Source organism: Lissotriton helveticus, chromosome 12, assembly GCF_964261635.1.
Source record: "Lissotriton helveticus chromosome 12, aLisHel1.1, whole genome shotgun sequence".
In the NCBI taxonomy this organism is placed as follows: Eukaryota; Metazoa; Chordata; class Amphibia; order Caudata; family Salamandridae; genus Lissotriton; species Lissotriton helveticus.
In genome coordinates, this window is record NC_136073.1 from 66,885,636 (window position 1) to 66,902,597 (window position 16,962).

A 16,962-nucleotide genomic window follows, 5' to 3' on the forward strand; every position below is an offset into this window, starting at 1 on the left:
ATATAAGGAGAAGTGTGGCTCACTGGTTAGAGGAGGCAGACCCTGAAGCAGAGGTCAGACCCGGGACCAGGGTTCAATTCCCGACGCGGCAGGGTCTTGAGCCCAAATATCCGCGGACTCGATAATTCTCGCTTCGGTGCCTACTCAAATCACGGGTTCACACTCTGCAGCTCTGGGCATTAGCCTGCTTAATCTCCACTACGGCCCCCCCGCGGCGGGATGCCTGGCTTTCACCTTGGGGAAGCCAGGACGGGTTCCCAAGGCAAGCGCCGAGATGCCTACGGGTAATCGAGCGCTATATAAGAACGCATAATAATAATAATAATAATATATATATGTATATATATTTACGGTTCAAAAGTTACTATAAGCGCCGCAACACATGTTGCCACACAGTGGAAGGCCCTTTGCTAAGGCTGACTGTCAACTTTCAATTGCTTATTAATATATTTGAGAGTTAAAATGTTACTAATGAGGTACAGCCAATGCTCAGACAATGTTACTCAGTTTAAAAACGACGAAATAATTAAGCCATGATATCAGAATGCTCCGTATTATGCTGCTTAATTTGCCTTTACTTGCCACTTAATTTATTCAACCCTGCCGCATAATGAGGCCCTCTCTTGCTGCATAATTCCAGTGGCCCTGCCCATACACCTGCCCAAGTGTGAAAGAAGGGGGTGGAGGCATAGGATATAGCAAGTAACAATTAAAGGTAGTTGTAAACAGGCCCCAGAGTAAAGCATACTTTGCGGTTCTTCCAGACACCCCGTTGAGCCCTGGATTAAAGATTGCAAGGGTCCCTTATAGAAGGACCAAAGCTTTAGGTTTATACATTCTGAGTTTCCTGGTTGATCTCAACCCTTCTTTCCATTCCTTCTTGCAGGCTTGCTGCTCTCTGCAGAGCCTGGAGTCTGTCAGCCTGTCCGAGAGTCTGTCCAGCAGCGCAAGTGTGGGGGAGACGCTTGGGAGCCCAGACTCTTCCCTGCTGTTCCAGGAGACCCCTGGCAGGTGAGATACAACAGGGTTTCTTCAATGTGCATCCTTAAAGGGACTTTGGGGCAACTTCCTCCAGCCAGAAGGCAGGTGAATATACTGGAAAATATGGTTCTGTTCTAAGATCCTACGAATGAAAACCAAATGAACATTTAAATGCTTCTAAATCTCAACCCTTGCCAGGGCCTGGGCCTCAGGAAGGGGGTTCTCTCTGTCCAATATTGAACTTTGTGTATTGATTATGTTGGGTAAAATTTTATCATGTTAATTGTTATTTAAATATTTTATTTTTGGTTTTTGATGGCTATTATCTAGCCGAATAAATATTTTTGAATTTCACTTTGAACTTTAGCAATTACCCCTTTATTCCATAAAATATTATGTTATTGCAGATGGAGATCACTTTGGTAGTTTATACAACTTCCCAGAAGCAGCTCTTTGTAAAACACACACTAAGGGATTGTTGGAACCGAGTCAAGTTTGGCTCCTGGTTTTAAACTGTAAACTCGTTTTTGGGGGCCTCGTCTGGGATTTCTGGTGGACGTTTGTCCAGTTTATCCTCGGGGTGAAAGGTCATTGGATAAAGTTGCAAAATAAAGCTCCTGGGTTTCCATTTGCAAACAAGTGTTTGCCAAGTGCGGGGTGTTAGAGGGTGATGGCACACCTTCAAAGACATCCTGAGCTGCAAGCAGCAGCATTTCTTCCTCTCAGAAGCACAAACAGAGCTGAACAAGGCATCTTGTCGCAACCTGTGCCAGGTACATTGCCTCAAAAGCACAAGGTTTTAGAAACCATTCCAGAGGGGCACTCCGGGATTGGAATAGACCCACTCCCTAGGGTGTCTGCTACAGGACCCAATAGGTTTGTTTCTTTGCTGGGATACATGTTTGAGCCCCTCTACATTCGATGCCCTCAAGAAACACTGAAAAGAACAGAAGACAATTTTTGTCCTGAAAGATATTGTAGCTCTAAGGCACCAGTCCTGTGGTGGTTTCCTTGGTATTGGCATGGCACACAAGACACACTGTATCTCTGCTTCTGCTAGTCATGCACAAAGGAACTGGCTCATTCTAAGCCCGGCAGAGAGAGGGGCGAGCAGGCAGATGCAAGGGTGCCAGGGAGGGCTCAGAGGTGGCAGTATTGAGCCAGTGGGGTCCATAATCACACCTCTGTTCATATGAGTGTATCTGCACCCAGCTAGTTGGGCAGGTCTACCGTGTAAAGTGTGCCCATGCAAGTGCTGTTGTCTAAGAAATGTCACTGATGCTTCATTGGTAGCATATGTTTTGTTAAAAATACACTACCTGCTTCACGAGGAGGTACACTCATAACATAACGTGTATTTGTAAAGCGCACAATTACCCGCAGGAGTCCTAGCACTGAATAACAGATGTTTATTGTTACCCAACTCAATGGTACTCCTTTTATCGACCTCAGATGGATGAAAGGCTGAGTGGACCCGCTGGGATTTGAACCTGCGACCATGAGGTCGGACACAGGCCCCTGCAGTGGACACATTAGTCCACTGATTCACCAGACCCGGCATGCATAGTTTTTGCAGGGGGGTCTTTCCCACGGTAGAATGTTAGTCGAGGATGTAAGTTTGAAGTGGGGGATGCTCTGGAAGGTTTCAGATGGAGAAACCCAGCCCCAGGCATAGGGTCATCTCCCGCTCGCGACAGCCCTACATCCATGGACAGCGAATAACGGTGTGTTTCTATAGGTTGTCGTGCCCAGAGGAGCCTGCAGACATCATACCGCCTGCCTCCCCCTGTGAGAAGGAAGTTGCTGTTCCGGTGAGTATGTCGCTTGGAAGAGTTGGTCCATGGGAGGGAGGCACGGCAATAAAACCACATTTTCCAAAGGGTACATGTGATGCCAACTCCCGCTGTGGCAAACTGTGTAGATTCTACTATACATGTGGAGGTAACACTGCAGGCCTCCCACTGCCCCCTTTTTATAAAGTGGGTTATAAATTGCATGTTGTGTTGTCTGACCCCCATGCGTTGAACTGGTTCTGGTGCAGTCAGACCAGGAGAAGGGTTGGGCCCTTGCAGGGTTGTTCATGCCCACACCAAAGTCACTTGTAGTGCCCATCTCTTCCATAACTAAGGAGCCACTATGGATCATTGTAAAGTGTGTAGACCACCAGTCACTGGCACTTTAGGGCACTACCTGCTATCTCCTTGGCTACAGGTTGAGGAGGTTGATTTGCAATATCAATATTTTGCATTAGGTTGCATTGGGGAGAGGGGTTGGCCTAACTGCTAAGGCGCTCGACCTCGGACCTGGGGCTCTGGGTTCGAGTCTCGGTAACGACGCCAAAAACCTCCTGTGATTCTGGGCAAATCACTTAATCTCCCCGTGCCTAAAATGAAAGTGTGTCCTCATGTAACGTAACTGGTGCTATGTAAAGCGCTCTGATACCTGATTCAGTTCGGGTCTAGTTCGCGCTATATAAAACTCTGCAAAAAAAAAAAAAAGTTCCTTAAAGCCCTAGTCCTGATCGCTTGACTTTGTCGTGATCTATCATGATCAGGTGGACATACGGCTATTTGAACTGGCATAAAGAGTTTTACTCTCCCTCTACGAAATGCTATGAAAGTGATCATAATGCGACATTGTACAGCACATTTTATTTCTTTTTTATGTCCCTTATGCTCCCCACCACCACTTGTGCACACCCCCATATCCTTCCCTGGGAACCCTCCCTGACTACCTATTGGCGACTGCCAATTCGAGCTGCTATCCACCACCGCCAAAACTAGTCATATAAGAGAAAAAAACTACATCTCCCCCACAAACAAATGATAACAATTTTAACTAGCTGCTGAATTATTATGGGCCAAAAAGCTATCAGCCTCCTCTGGGGATCGAAAGTTGTACATTTTGTTGGCCCATACCACTCTAAGGAATGCATGAAACCTTAACTGAACTTGAACACCCTTTCTTTCAAGGGATCTATCCACTTGCCCAACTCCCACCTTCTGTCTTCTGTCACACGTGAAATGTCTGACCTTATTTTAACTTTATTGTGTCCATCCAGCACTCTAGTTAATGCTATTTTCTTCTGTCGAATTAATCCGTTCGTTTTAGTGCAACATCACCCAGTGTTTTAGTCTAAAAAACACTTTACGAAATGACCAAAATTGTGAGACAACGGACCATCCCGTTGTCAAAATGGTAATGTTCAGCACCCTTTCACTGTGAACCCGCTATGGTTCTCTTCAGGTAAATCCATAAACAATAATAATCCAATTCACTGTTTTTGTTTCAAGATTCTCATATTTATTGATTTCATTTCATCATTTTGATTATTTGCGTTATTTTCACGACATTTGGTGTTGACATTTCCCATTTACCCAATGCATTTCGGGTCTATAGTGACCCTTCTTCCGGGGTCTCTGTCAGAAAAATCAAGAAAACTGCAATCAATGTCACAGCCATCTCAGTGTGTACAACTGTTATTTAAGTAAACATTTTAGCATTCTAGTGCATGCAAAAATTCTGCGTCTTCACAAATTATATAACATTCAACCCTAGCCCATTAGGTGAATGCCTCACAGTAATACGCTCTGTATCTTAAGGGATTACGTCCCCGAAAACGACCGTCAAAATTGAATCAAGTTACCAACTCAACTCTAAAAGTGTTCTGTTAAACACTGTGTCCAGCCTGATGTACTTGCTCTAAATAAAGAATAAGCAAACAAAAAGAAGAAACACTGGGCACTTATCACACAGGAACCTGACTTACAACCACTGGTAGCTGAACGGATAACGTTTGCATACAGCAGGCCAAAAAATTTGAAAGAACTTCTGAAAAAGAGATTTAATCTGGAAGCAACCAACTACAAAGGTATGCAGAGATGCGAAAATTGCGTCCATTGTAACAACGTGATGGTTGGACAGTTTTTCACACACCCAATGACGGGTAAGAAATTGTCTTTGTTACACTCAGGAACTTGTGACACGAAAAACGTAATTTATGGCATCAAATGCCCATGTGGTAAATTATACATAGGCCAAACTGAACGAAAAATTAAAATCAGAATAACAGAGCACAAGAGTAATATTCGGTTGAAGAACTTGAAATCTACAGTGAGTGCACACTGGTTGGAAGCTGGACACAATGTTGCGCAATTACGCTTCACCATACTAGAAGTCTTAAAGCATCATCCAGAAAGAGACTTACACAAACAAAGATTGAGATCTGAATACTTTTGGATAAAGAAGATGGGCAGCTTACAACCGAATGGTTTGAATGACAGGATAGAACTATCCTGTTTTTTATAAAGTGACTCTGGGAGAGCTGACAATTGTTCCCTGCATAACATGAAATTTAAGAACTTCCCTATTCAAAATGGCCGACACTATTTTTGTGTACATGTTTATTTGCAATGTTTATTTGTACTGTTTATTATGGTTTAGTCTTTTGCATTTTACTTCATGGGACCATTAGTATTTAAGAAGTAATTAGAGTGTGTTATGAACATACACATATAGTTTGTGATATAGCGCGTACAGCAGTTAGTAATTCATAAATACATCGTAATCTCCGTATTTTCACTTTGAGAGACCAACCCTTTAGACTGTTTAGCCTTATTACATTCAGTGAACTACACGCATTAACCAGTTTTTGAATTAGATGAGGGCTGATATCGAGTCCGTGATGGCGGTCACGTGACCGCTTGTGTATCCAATCACAGTGCAGCACGCAGCTTAAAGTCGTTCCTCCTATGTGAGCTAGTAGCGGATTGGTCGATATTTTGAAAATCTGAAGACAGGCACATTTCCGAGTAAGTAAGAACGAAGAGTAGGATGTTTGTTTGTTATGCGCTAGAAACTTTTGGATTTTTTGTTTGCTTATTCTTTATTTAGAGCAAGTACATCAGGCTGGACACAGTGTTTAACAGAACACTTTTAGAGTTGAGTTGGTAACTTGATTCAATTTTGACGGTCGTTTTCGGGGACGTAATCCCTTAAGATACAGAGCGTATTACTGTGAGGCATTCACCTAATGGGCTAGGGTTGAATGTTATATAATTTGTGAAGACGCAGAATTTTTGCATGCACTAGAATGCTAAAATGTTTACTTAAATAACAGTTGTACACACTGAGATGGCTGTGACATTGATTGCAGTTTTCTTGATTTTTCTGACAGAGACCCCGGAAGAAGGGTCACTATAGACCCGAAATGCATTGGGTAAATGGGAAATGTCAACACCAAATGTCGTGAAAATAACGCAAATAATCAAAATGATGAAATGAAATCAATAAATATGAGAATCTTGAAACAAAAACAGTGAATTGGATTATTATTGTTTATGGATTTACCTGAAGAGAACCATAGCGGGTTCACAGTGAAAGGGTGCTGAACATTACCATTTTGACAACGGGATGGTCCGTTGTCTCACAATTTTGACCTTATTTTAAACAATAAGTCCTGAACCTGAGTATTTTTCTGTTTAGGGGCCACCCCCAGCAACTTTTCCTTAAGGTTGTATGATTGTATATACACCAGGATTTTCCTAGGCTTCTTCCGACCGGTATTGAGTTTAAAAGGATCCCGATGTACCCATTGGATTACCGTTTCCCAAACTGAGGTTGAGGCGACTTGCAAAAAGGCTTTAGTCAAAATGTCTATTGCAAAAGCTTTAACATTGCCCCCTTCTGCCCCCTCCTTAATGCTGAGCTTCAGCGCTGTAAATCACCCCACTGGCGAGACATATAACATTTCAGAAATCTCAGTCGCAGGTTACAAGATTATAGAGATTTTGGTTACGTTTGTATTCTAGACCAGTCAAAGGTATTTTGATGCTCTAGATGGAGTCATTTTGGTGGCCCTTTGAATAGTCCACACTTCCACACCATCCAGTCTTTGTCTTGCTTGTTCTTCCCTTCTACTTCCAAGTGAAAACAATTCATGCAAACACCAGAATCAATGCTACAAATGTGAAGAGTACCTAAAGTTCTTGTTCTTTCTTTCCCTTCCAAGTGATACACATTTTTGCTAATACCAGAATCAATGCTACTTATGTGAGGAGTACCTAAAGATCTTAAGCTCTGACATTATGCAAAAATACTTCCTTGGGTTTGGTTTAAGGGTTTGGCAGTAACTGGGTATGTTATCTCCAACAGGAAGAAAACTGCACCTTGTTCTTGTTGGCCGCCTATGCCAAGTACGGACGCCCCTATGTCTGGCTCCGATCCAGCCCTAGGCACCTCATCAACAGAGGTTACACTGGTGCCTTGACGCAAGATGTGCCGCTGAAGCTCGGGACAACAAGTGAATGGAGCAGAAGAGGTACGTTTGAGCCCCGGCTTCTGGAGGGCAAGATTAATACATTTGTTAAATTGACCATATACGTACGGTTGTTGGATCCCTTTGCTAATAGGTTTCAGATACTAAAAACAGTGAATGAGGCATTAAAAGGGCTTTCAGTATGTATCACAAGAATAGAAGCGAGGGAGTAAGATTCCTGCATACGAATGTTGATGCCAACTTGAGTTTCACCAACTGTTAAGGGGGTGGTGGTGATAGACCATTAGCACTGAAAGTGATGGAACTCAAATCTTGCTGGCTTCGCCTTCACATCTTAGACTGGGTGAGGGGAAGTTATCTTCAAGCATGACTTGGGGGGTGGCAGAAACATTTCGTTGTAGATGTTGCCCTGTTGCTTTCTTGCACTGAATGGGCATGGCTAGGAGTGCTGAGTGGTTTGTGTATTCTTTGGTTCAATACCCTTTTGGTGCATGGGGTTGTATTGTCTAAAGAGTGGCAGAGGGGTGCCATTTGATGGCGATGGTAATGAGATCTTGTAGCCTCACTGTGAACTTCTAAACCTTTTCCTTTCTGGTACCTGATTTTTTGACTTCGTTTTGGTCCAGGCCTTACATTGACATAGAGAGGTTCACTCAAACCTACCAAACGACGTCTTGAATTAGGTTTTTCTTGTAAGAGCTCACCCCACTCCTAGCCTTCCAGTTCTGTAGTCACCCCACTAATGTGGTGTATATCCATTCCACAAACCATAGTCCAGTTTAGGAATCCCAGACTGAAAACCGGGTCTAATCTCATTCCTGTATATTGAGGTTTTTTGCCACCTTTTCTATAGAAGGGGGTAAATGCAATGTCCCCCATCTGCCTTGCTCTTGGATTGTATTGTCTCAAGACAAATAGAATGTATGTAGGTTGCCTTTTATTCCATGTATATAAAGTGACCTCTTTCAATGAAATGAATAAAACTTCTAAAAAGTGGCAGCCATGTATTTGAGAATTGCAAGCTATGTGTAATCTACATTGTACCTCCTAGCTTCAGTGTTTGCATCATGATATGGTTGGACTTCTTTGGGTCTTGGGTGAGATGCTGCAGCATGCAGGGAGCCTTTTGTGGGACCAGGGTGGTTTCAGGGATGCCATTGCTAGTAGATTCCCTCTCCAGGTCCTGTTACAGTCTCAGCCATTGGTCCTTCAATTGATCAATAAGGGGTTGGTAAAGCGCAACTACTCACCCACGAGGATCTCAAGGCACTGGGGGAAAGAGGGTGCGGCTTCATTGGGTGCTGGGGTCATCCGAGGAGACGGGCCTGGAGGTCCTTCCTGAACTGGAGCAGTGTGGGAGCTTGCCAGAGGTAGGGGGAGGGGTCGTTCCAGGCCGTGGCTGCGAGGTAGGAGAAGGACTTTCCTCCCATTCTGGTGTTGTAGGTACTGGGAACGGTGGCCCGAGAGAGGTCAGCGGATCGGAGGTGTCTATTGGGTGCATGGAAGGAGAGGCGGTTGTTTAGGTATGTTGGTCCGGTGTTGTGGAGGGCCTTGTATGTGTGGATGAGGACCTGCAGGGGTACAGAGGTGGGTGAAGGTGCAGCAACAGTGTAGACAGGAGATCGGGCCTTGGGTGTTGCTCGATGTCGAAAGCTGGCAGTAGTTTCCATGTCCGGGAATGGTAGCGTGCAGGGTGCTGAAGTTGTAGCAGAGGTGGGTCGGAGGACCAGGGTTCCTGGGGCTGGTTGTGGTCGGGTCGCGGTCGTGCGCTGACGGGCTTGCCTTTGGCATGCCAGTGGCGTGGCCGCACAGTGGCCTCCATTAAGTAGGGATCGGAGGGAGGGCGGGTCAGCTGGAAGGCGAGAAGGACACATTGGAGGAAAGAGGGGCCACAGGGCAGCAGCGGCGGGATAAAAAATGGCACGGAAAAAAGGAAATAGAGGAAAAAGAGGAAACAGAAAGAAAAGGAATCAGAAAGAGAAGGAAGATTAAAATAAAAAGATGAAAAAGAGGCAAGAGGGGCAGAAAAGCAGAGTGCTCTCCCACTGGACCCCCGTGGATGAGGTGCAGGCAGGAGCCTGTGGGAGGAAGAGGGCCTCAAACACCCTGCAAGAGTGAGCTCAGGGTTCGGGGGCAACCCTCAGTGGTGGAGCTGCGCGGGGGGAGACCAGTCACACTGACTATGTCCTTCTCCACTTTCTCCCCACCACCTAGTCCAATCTGTCCAGGCATGCCTAACATGAGTACGGGAGCGCTTTGATTAGGGTTCTATGAAGAAAGGAGATAGCACCCCTTGACTCACAAGAGGTGGAAATAAAACTTTGCAAAGGAAGTACGTTCTCATGTTGCTCTTTTTAACTATGGTGTGCATTACCCTTTGCCTAAACATAACCCAGTGGCTGAGCATAACCTAACTGTCTAAGCATAACCCGTTGTCTAAGAATATCCCAATATTTAAGCATAACCCACTGTCTAAGCATAACTCATTGTCTAAGCATAACCCATTGTCTAAGCAATAGCCCAATGTCTGAGCAATAGCCCAATGTCTAAGCAATAACCCATTGTCTAAGCAATAAACCATTGTCTAAGCAATAACCCAATGTCTAAGCAATAACCCAATGTCTAAACATAACCCGTTGTCTAAGAATAACCCGATGTTTAAGCATAACCAACTGTCTAAGCATAACTCACTGTCTAAGCAATAACCCGTTGTCTAAGCCAATGTCTAAGCAATAACCCATTGTCTAATCATTACCCATTGTCTAAGCATTACCCATTGTCTAAGCATTACCCCATTGTCTAAGCATTACCCCATTGTCTAAGCATTACCCCATTGTCTAAGCATTACCCCAGTGTCTAAGCATTACCCCAGTGTCTAAGAAATAACCCAGTGTCTAAGCATTACCCATTGTCTAAGCATCACCCATTGTCTAAGCATTACCCATTGTCTAAGCAATAACCCATTGTCTAAGCAATAACCCAATGTCTAAGCAATAACCCAATGTCTAAACATAACCTGTTGTCTAAGAATAACCCATTGTTTAAGCATAACCAACTGTCTAGGCATAACTTACTGTCCAAGCAATAACCCGTTGTCTAAGCATAACCCGTTGTCGAAGTAATAATCCAATGTCTAAGCAAGAGCCAATTTCTAAGCGTAACCCATTGTCTAAGTATAACGCACAACTCACTGTCTAAACAATAACTCAGGTCTAAGCATAACCCGTTGTCTAAGGAATATCCCAAAGTCTAAGCAATAACCCAAAGTCTAAGCAATAACCCAATGTCTAAGCAATAACCCAATGTCTAAGCAATAACCCAATGTCTAAGCAATAACCCAATGTCTAAGCAATAACCCAATGTCTAAGCAATAGCCCAATGTCTAAGCAATAGCCCAATGTCTAAGCAATAGCCCAATGTCTAAGCAATAACCCATTGTCTAAGCAATAACCCATTGTCTAAGCATTACCCCAGTGTCTAAGCATTACCCATTGTCTAAGCATTACCCATTGTCTAAGCATTACCCATTGTCTAAGATTACACATTGTCTAAGCAATAACCCCATGTCTAAACATAACCCGTTGTCTAAGAATAAACCATTGTTTAAGCATAACCAACTGTCTAGGCATAACTCACTGTCTAAGCAATAACCCGTTGTCTAAGCATACCCGTTGTACACTTTCACCTACCTGAAACGCCGCCACCGCCAGGAGTCAAAAGAAGGGCCAGGTCTTTAAGCCGCCACCGCCGAGAGTCACACGGACACGAAGCCTCGCGCCGCCGCCCCGGGGACTACATCACCCGGTAGGTCTAGCGGCGGCACGCATCAGACGCATCAGACGCGGGGAGAGCACGCCAGAAGGCGCATTAAAAGTGCGGACGTCCCGGCAGAGCGGGGGAAACACACTTTCACCTACCTGAAACGCCGCCACTGCCAGGAGTCAAAAGAAGGGCCAGGTCTTTAAGCCGCCACCGCCGAGAGTCACACGAACACGAAGTCTCGCGCCACCGCCCCGGGGACTACATCACCCGGTAGGCCTAGCGGCGGCGCGCATCAGACGCATCAGACGCGGGGAGAGCACGCCAGAAGGCGCATTAAAAGTGCGGACGTCCCGGCAGAGCGGGGGAAACACACTTTCACCTACCTGAAACGCCGCCACCGCCAGGAGTCAAAAGAAGGGCCAGGTGTTTAAGCCGCCACCGCCGAGAGTCACACGGACACGAAGCCTCGCGCCGCCGCCCCGGGGACTACATCACCCGGTAGGCCTAGCGGCGGCGCGCATCAGACGCATCAGACGCGGGGAGAGCGTGCCAGAAGGCGCATTAAAAGTGCGGACGTCCCCGCGACGCGGGACGCGAGCGGGACGCCCGGGGCTAAGCCCGGGCAAAGGGCGGGCCCTCTACGGCCCTCAGCGGCAGGAGGCGACAGGGACAGGGCCAGGAACGCTGCTGGAAGCGACGAAAGAGTTCTCATGTCCAAGTAAGACTCAGTTGCCCTGAGAAAGTCCCTATATATAATTTTGATTTGGGAGCCCGTAGTAACATTGGGGTATAGTGCTAGGATGTCTAAAAAACTGTTGCCATTACATCCAACACTATGGATAACTACTTGGTCCAAACTGTGAAAAAAATTACCACTCAAAGGAGAGAGTCTTTGGGTCTGAGTCAATCACCAGATTTGCAATGTTTGAGTCCCACCTTACTTCCTCTTACTGATGATATACAATCTTTGGTGACTGATCCCGATGACCACCTTAGCCTCTCTATTAATCAGGGGACAAGCAAATCATCAGAGATTGAAGCGTTTGCCCCCGAGATACTTATTGTGGACGCTGAAAATGCGACGGACATTGAATCTGAAAAAGAGGCACAGTTGTGTCTCTCTGATGAAGAACAGTCTACCTCAGACCACGCCCCCCGGCCAGTACGTACTTGTGTAAGGAACCAGCCAAAGCGGGGAGGGCTGCGGTCTGGGGTAAGGAGGAAGAGGGCAACTACTCCAAAGGCTAAACTAAAGGATAATAATGAGGAGGGGATAGTAAAACATATTGCTGATGATGATTTGTTCTTAAAAATTGCTGAATTGATCGAAGGTAAAATCAAAGCTATCATCAAACCCCTAGTAGCTAAAATAGATAAGCTACAAACTGAGGTTAAAAAGCTGGAAGGGCTGCAAAACAAGGTCGTAGGGGGGGTAGAAAACATCACCACGTTGGTTGCTAATTTGGGCAACAATATAGGGGTAAATGTTGCCGGGGTGGGAACAGAGGTTCTGTTGCATATCGACCCACCAGCGCAGCCACCAATAGTTAATGTTAACCAGATAGCTGGTAAAAGTGATGATATACTAACTGTTACTATCGCGCCAGTACAAGCTCAGGAATTGGACCCTTTACAATTTATAGTTGAAGCCTCACCTGTTGTGCTAGTATTAGCCAATGTTCCACCCCTAGATGGTGGTATTAGTGAATCACCTTCTTCCTTGTCTAACAAGGCTTTAAAATGGCTAACAAATAATATGAAGCTAGCTTCTGGGGGGGAGCAGCAACTGGCTCGGGACATTAAGTCCGCAAAGAGGGTTCCCTGGCTAGGAAATCGACCTAAAAAATTTAAAGGGGACTGTGTGGCAGTGAGCTTTTCCCATCCAGGCGTCCTGCCAAACATTCTCATTAATCTACTTCCGCCCCAACGCAGACAGGGTACTGTCGTCCCATTAACACTAAAATTCTTTTATGGCGAACAACAGAATGTCACCTATCCAAGGACCCCTGCACCTGGGTGGGATAACAATTGGGATATGAATAATAGATGGGGCCAAGAGCGAAGTCGTAATACGATAAATCATATAGTTCATCCAGCTCAGTTAAACCCTTTTGCTCAACCTCTTATGTTATCCAATCGTTATATTCCTTTATCCTCTTTGGACCAAAATGATTGACTTTCGTCCAAAAACAACAGTTATGAGGGGCAAATCGAACCTGTTTTAAGTATACTTACCTGGAATATTGCAGGAATTAAGGCAAAAGTGGGTATTCTAGCATGGTCAGATTTTATAAGTAAGTTCGACATTATTGCTTTACAAGAAACCTGGGACACACAAAATAATTTCTCATTGGATGGATACAGCTATTTTTGTATCCCAGCAGTGCCCAGTGTTGCAGGAAGAGCCAAGGGAGGACTACTAAGTCTTTTTAAACTTGATATAAAAGGCCGCTTGAAGAAATGCGACTCGGGCTCTGATCATTGTTTAATTGTTGAACTTACCTCAGTAGATCATTCTAATATTTTGTTTATAAATGTTTATAATGCCAATGCATCTGACTGTACTTTGTTTAGTCTAGATAAATTGGATCAGTTTTTGTCAGTCTATAGTGAAAATGTACATTCTTTTGAAATTGTGTTTATGGGGGACTTTAATATTCACCCTTGTACATTAACGTGTGTTTGGGATGAAGAAGAATCCCCCCCTAATTGCTCGCCAATCCATCTTGAACACAATAAACAAGGGGAATGTTTAGAAAACTTCCTAGCAAGATGGAATCTAAATGAGTCTGGGAGTGGGGAGGGGGGGTTAGGACCTCTACCTTTAAGGGTACAGACAATGGCTCTATTATTGATTATATATTTATCTCGTCATTTTTATTAGGTAAAGTTTTAATGTATAAAACTGTGGTTTCTGTTTTTAGTAATCATAACCCTGTCACCATGGATTTAGTAAATACCGATCTAATCTCGCGTAAAGTTGGCCCTTGCGACAATAGGATAGTATATAAAGCGAAAGATCAGGGACGTAGACTGAAATGGGACAGTATAATCCCAGAATCCTTCGTACAAGAGGTACTCACCGATGCTGTGGTTGAGGTTGGGGTGTGCTCATCCAGTGAGGCAGATAATAGGGATGTGGTACTTGCCTTCAGTAGCATCTGCAGCAAGATTAATCAAAGACTGCTTGTTGGTTCAAAAAAGCAGACCATGCCCATTCAAAGATGGTTTGATAACAGATGCACAAAAGCACATTGCGCACTGTTAAGCGCCTTGAAGGCAGTCCCAAAAGTTCCCGCCCATATCACAACCTGCAGAGCTCAATATAAAAAAGCTATAGCTAACAGGAAGAAAGTGATCAAAGATGAAGCTTGGTCCCAACTATTAGACCCAGTAATATTGAAAAACAGTGGAGCATTTTGGAAAGTTGTCAACCAACCCTTTTTCACAGGAGAAGTGAATTCTCCCTTAGAAACTAACATAACTGACGAAGGTTGGATAAAACATTTTAGTGACATTTATTCAGACCACAGCAGTGGAGGCCCTGGGGGTCCGGTTGGTCATTTTGCTGAAGGAAATCAAGTGCATTTCGAGGTTGCAGAAGTCCTACAAGCAATAGACTGCACTCTGAAAAAAAAGGCGCCAGGACCTGATGGTGTTCCCGCTGACGCCTTTAAATGTTTTCCTAATTTTTGGTCTAGATTACTATGTAGGGTTTTTAATGCCCTAACCCATGACAATATACCAGCGTCATGGAAAACATCTATAATCATCCCTATTTTTAAAAAGGGTAATAGGCAGGATCCTGCATGTTATAGACCAATTTCATTGATCGACTCTTCAGTAAAAATTCTTGGAAGAGTGATATTAGCAAAACTAAATGAGTGGGCAACCGAGAAAAGCATATTGACCAATGTCCAATATGGATTTAGACCCAAGAGAAGCACTCAGGACCAATGTCTCAACCTACACATGCTGATTGAGAAATATACCAGGGCTAAGGAGGGGTCCATGTACCTTGGTTTCATGGACCTCTCCTCTGCTTTTGACCTGGTTAATAGATCCAAGCTCTGGTTCATATTGCTTGAAATGGGTCTGGATAGGACACTAGTTAACTTGTTGGCAGATTTGCACCAGGGCCTTACAGCCAAAATTAGAGTAACCACGGGTGGACGTTGTACCGGGGATTTTGTTTCAGAAAAAGGGGTTAGACAGGGGTGCATCCTTGCTCCCCTGTTGTTTACATTATATGTGAACGCTCTGGAACCCGCACTGAGGGACGTGACTCCCGACATTCCGCGTGTAGGGGAGCAGGGGATTCCTGTTCTCCTTTACGCGGATGACACGGTTCTTCTTGCACGTACTGGGGTGGGGCTCCAACGTCTCTTGGACGCATTTGAAATCTTTATGGGCTCTCTTGATTTAAAAATAAACGTGAAGAAATCCCAAATTATGTTTATGGGCAGCGCAGCAAGGAAAAACTGCCATAAATCCTTTTTCTGCGGACGGGAGAAGCTGGCTCGAGTAGCTTCTTTCCCTTACTTAGGGATCACTTTTGATGAAAAGGGTAACTGGGGCCCCCAGCTAAAGAATAGAGTAATCTCGTTAGCCAGAACATCTTCAGCTCTCCAGGGGTTCTCCAAAAAACTGGGTGGTAGGCCTATTGCAGCCATCATGAAAATTTATAGGGCTAAATGTATCTCTGTTGCTTCATATGGTAGCTCAATTTGGGGCTACAGGGCCTTAGCCCCCCTACAGATCATGGAAAATAAAATTTTCAGATCTGTCCTCAGTGTTCCACAGTCAACCCCGTCCTATACTGCACACCTGGAACTTGGGGAAGGCTACATCTCAGATTTGATAAAAACAGCACTTCTTGTAGCCTGGTTGAGGATGTGGCTTAACAAGGAAATTCCCCTAAACCACATCATTATGAAAGATTGTTTGTGCTTGGATAGAGTTAATAATATCAAGTGGTTGACGTATATTAAGGAAAATTTCATCAAGATAGAGAGACCGGAGTTATTTTCAGTTATAGAGTCTATTACACCCAAAGATATTGCATTAACAAAGTGTGCAATGAGTGAGCTTTTATCCCTGGAAAGAGAAGAGAGGGAGTTAAAAAAAACAAGTGTTAGGGCCAGAATAATATTATCTATACATGTCGGCCCAGAGAGCTACCTGAACACGGTGACTCATCCTTACCACAGGTTTATTTTAACACGGTTTCGTTTTAATCTGATACATTTTAATCTTGGTTTTTATCCTGTCTGGAATACCCCAGAAAAGGCGTTACCATGCTCTTGCGATCATTTCTCCGTACAAAATACCATGCACTTAGTGATGTTTTGTGGGCATTACACTAAGGCGAGGAGGAAGTTTCTTGTGCCCATTCTACAGGAGGCTGGATTTACTCAAGTAAAACCTGCTCTTATTTATCTACAGCTTTTAGGGACTCCAAGGATTATGTTCCATGTGGCTAGTTTCCTGGTGAGTTCCATTAGGAGCAGGAACATTAGGTTAAAAAACAGAACAAATCCTACCTCATCAGTATAGTATATAAAGTTTAAACAGAATTTTATAAAAGGCACTTTTTTTTACTGTAATAGGACTAGTAACGGTGGTATATTGGTTTTAGATTATTGGTTTTAGATATGTGGTATTTTAGATTTGTTGTATTTTAGGGATCTAGGTACTTGTACATTGCACTATATGTTTTATCTCTTGTATGACTTCTTATGTATTTTAACTGTCTTTTAAATAATGTATTTATTGCACATGTATTTTAAATTTGTATTTTGCCATTGTATTTATATGATATTAAGTTATCGCAATAAAGTATTTTGACTGACCGTTGTCGAAGTAATACCCCAATGTCTAAGCAAGAGCCAATTTCTAAGCGTAACCCATTGTCTAAGCATAAAGCACAACTCACTGTCTAA

At 44.1% G+C, this 16,962-nt stretch overlaps 1 protein-coding gene across 2 annotated transcripts in view; it reads left to right on the top strand.

Moving 5' to 3' along the window:
- Positions 1–16,962, top strand: part of LOC144798687 (uncharacterized) — a 59,912-nt gene that overhangs the window by 16,642 nt on the left and 26,308 nt on the right. For both annotated transcript variants that reach the window (XM_078669685.1, XM_078669684.1), the window contains 3 exons: positions 887–1,011; positions 2,720–2,792; positions 7,135–7,300. In XM_078669685.1, coding sequence (XP_078525811.1) covers positions 887–1,011; positions 2,720–2,792; positions 7,135–7,300 — 364 coding nt within the window. The remainder of the gene's footprint in view (positions 1–886; positions 1,012–2,719; positions 2,793–7,134; positions 7,301–16,962) is intronic.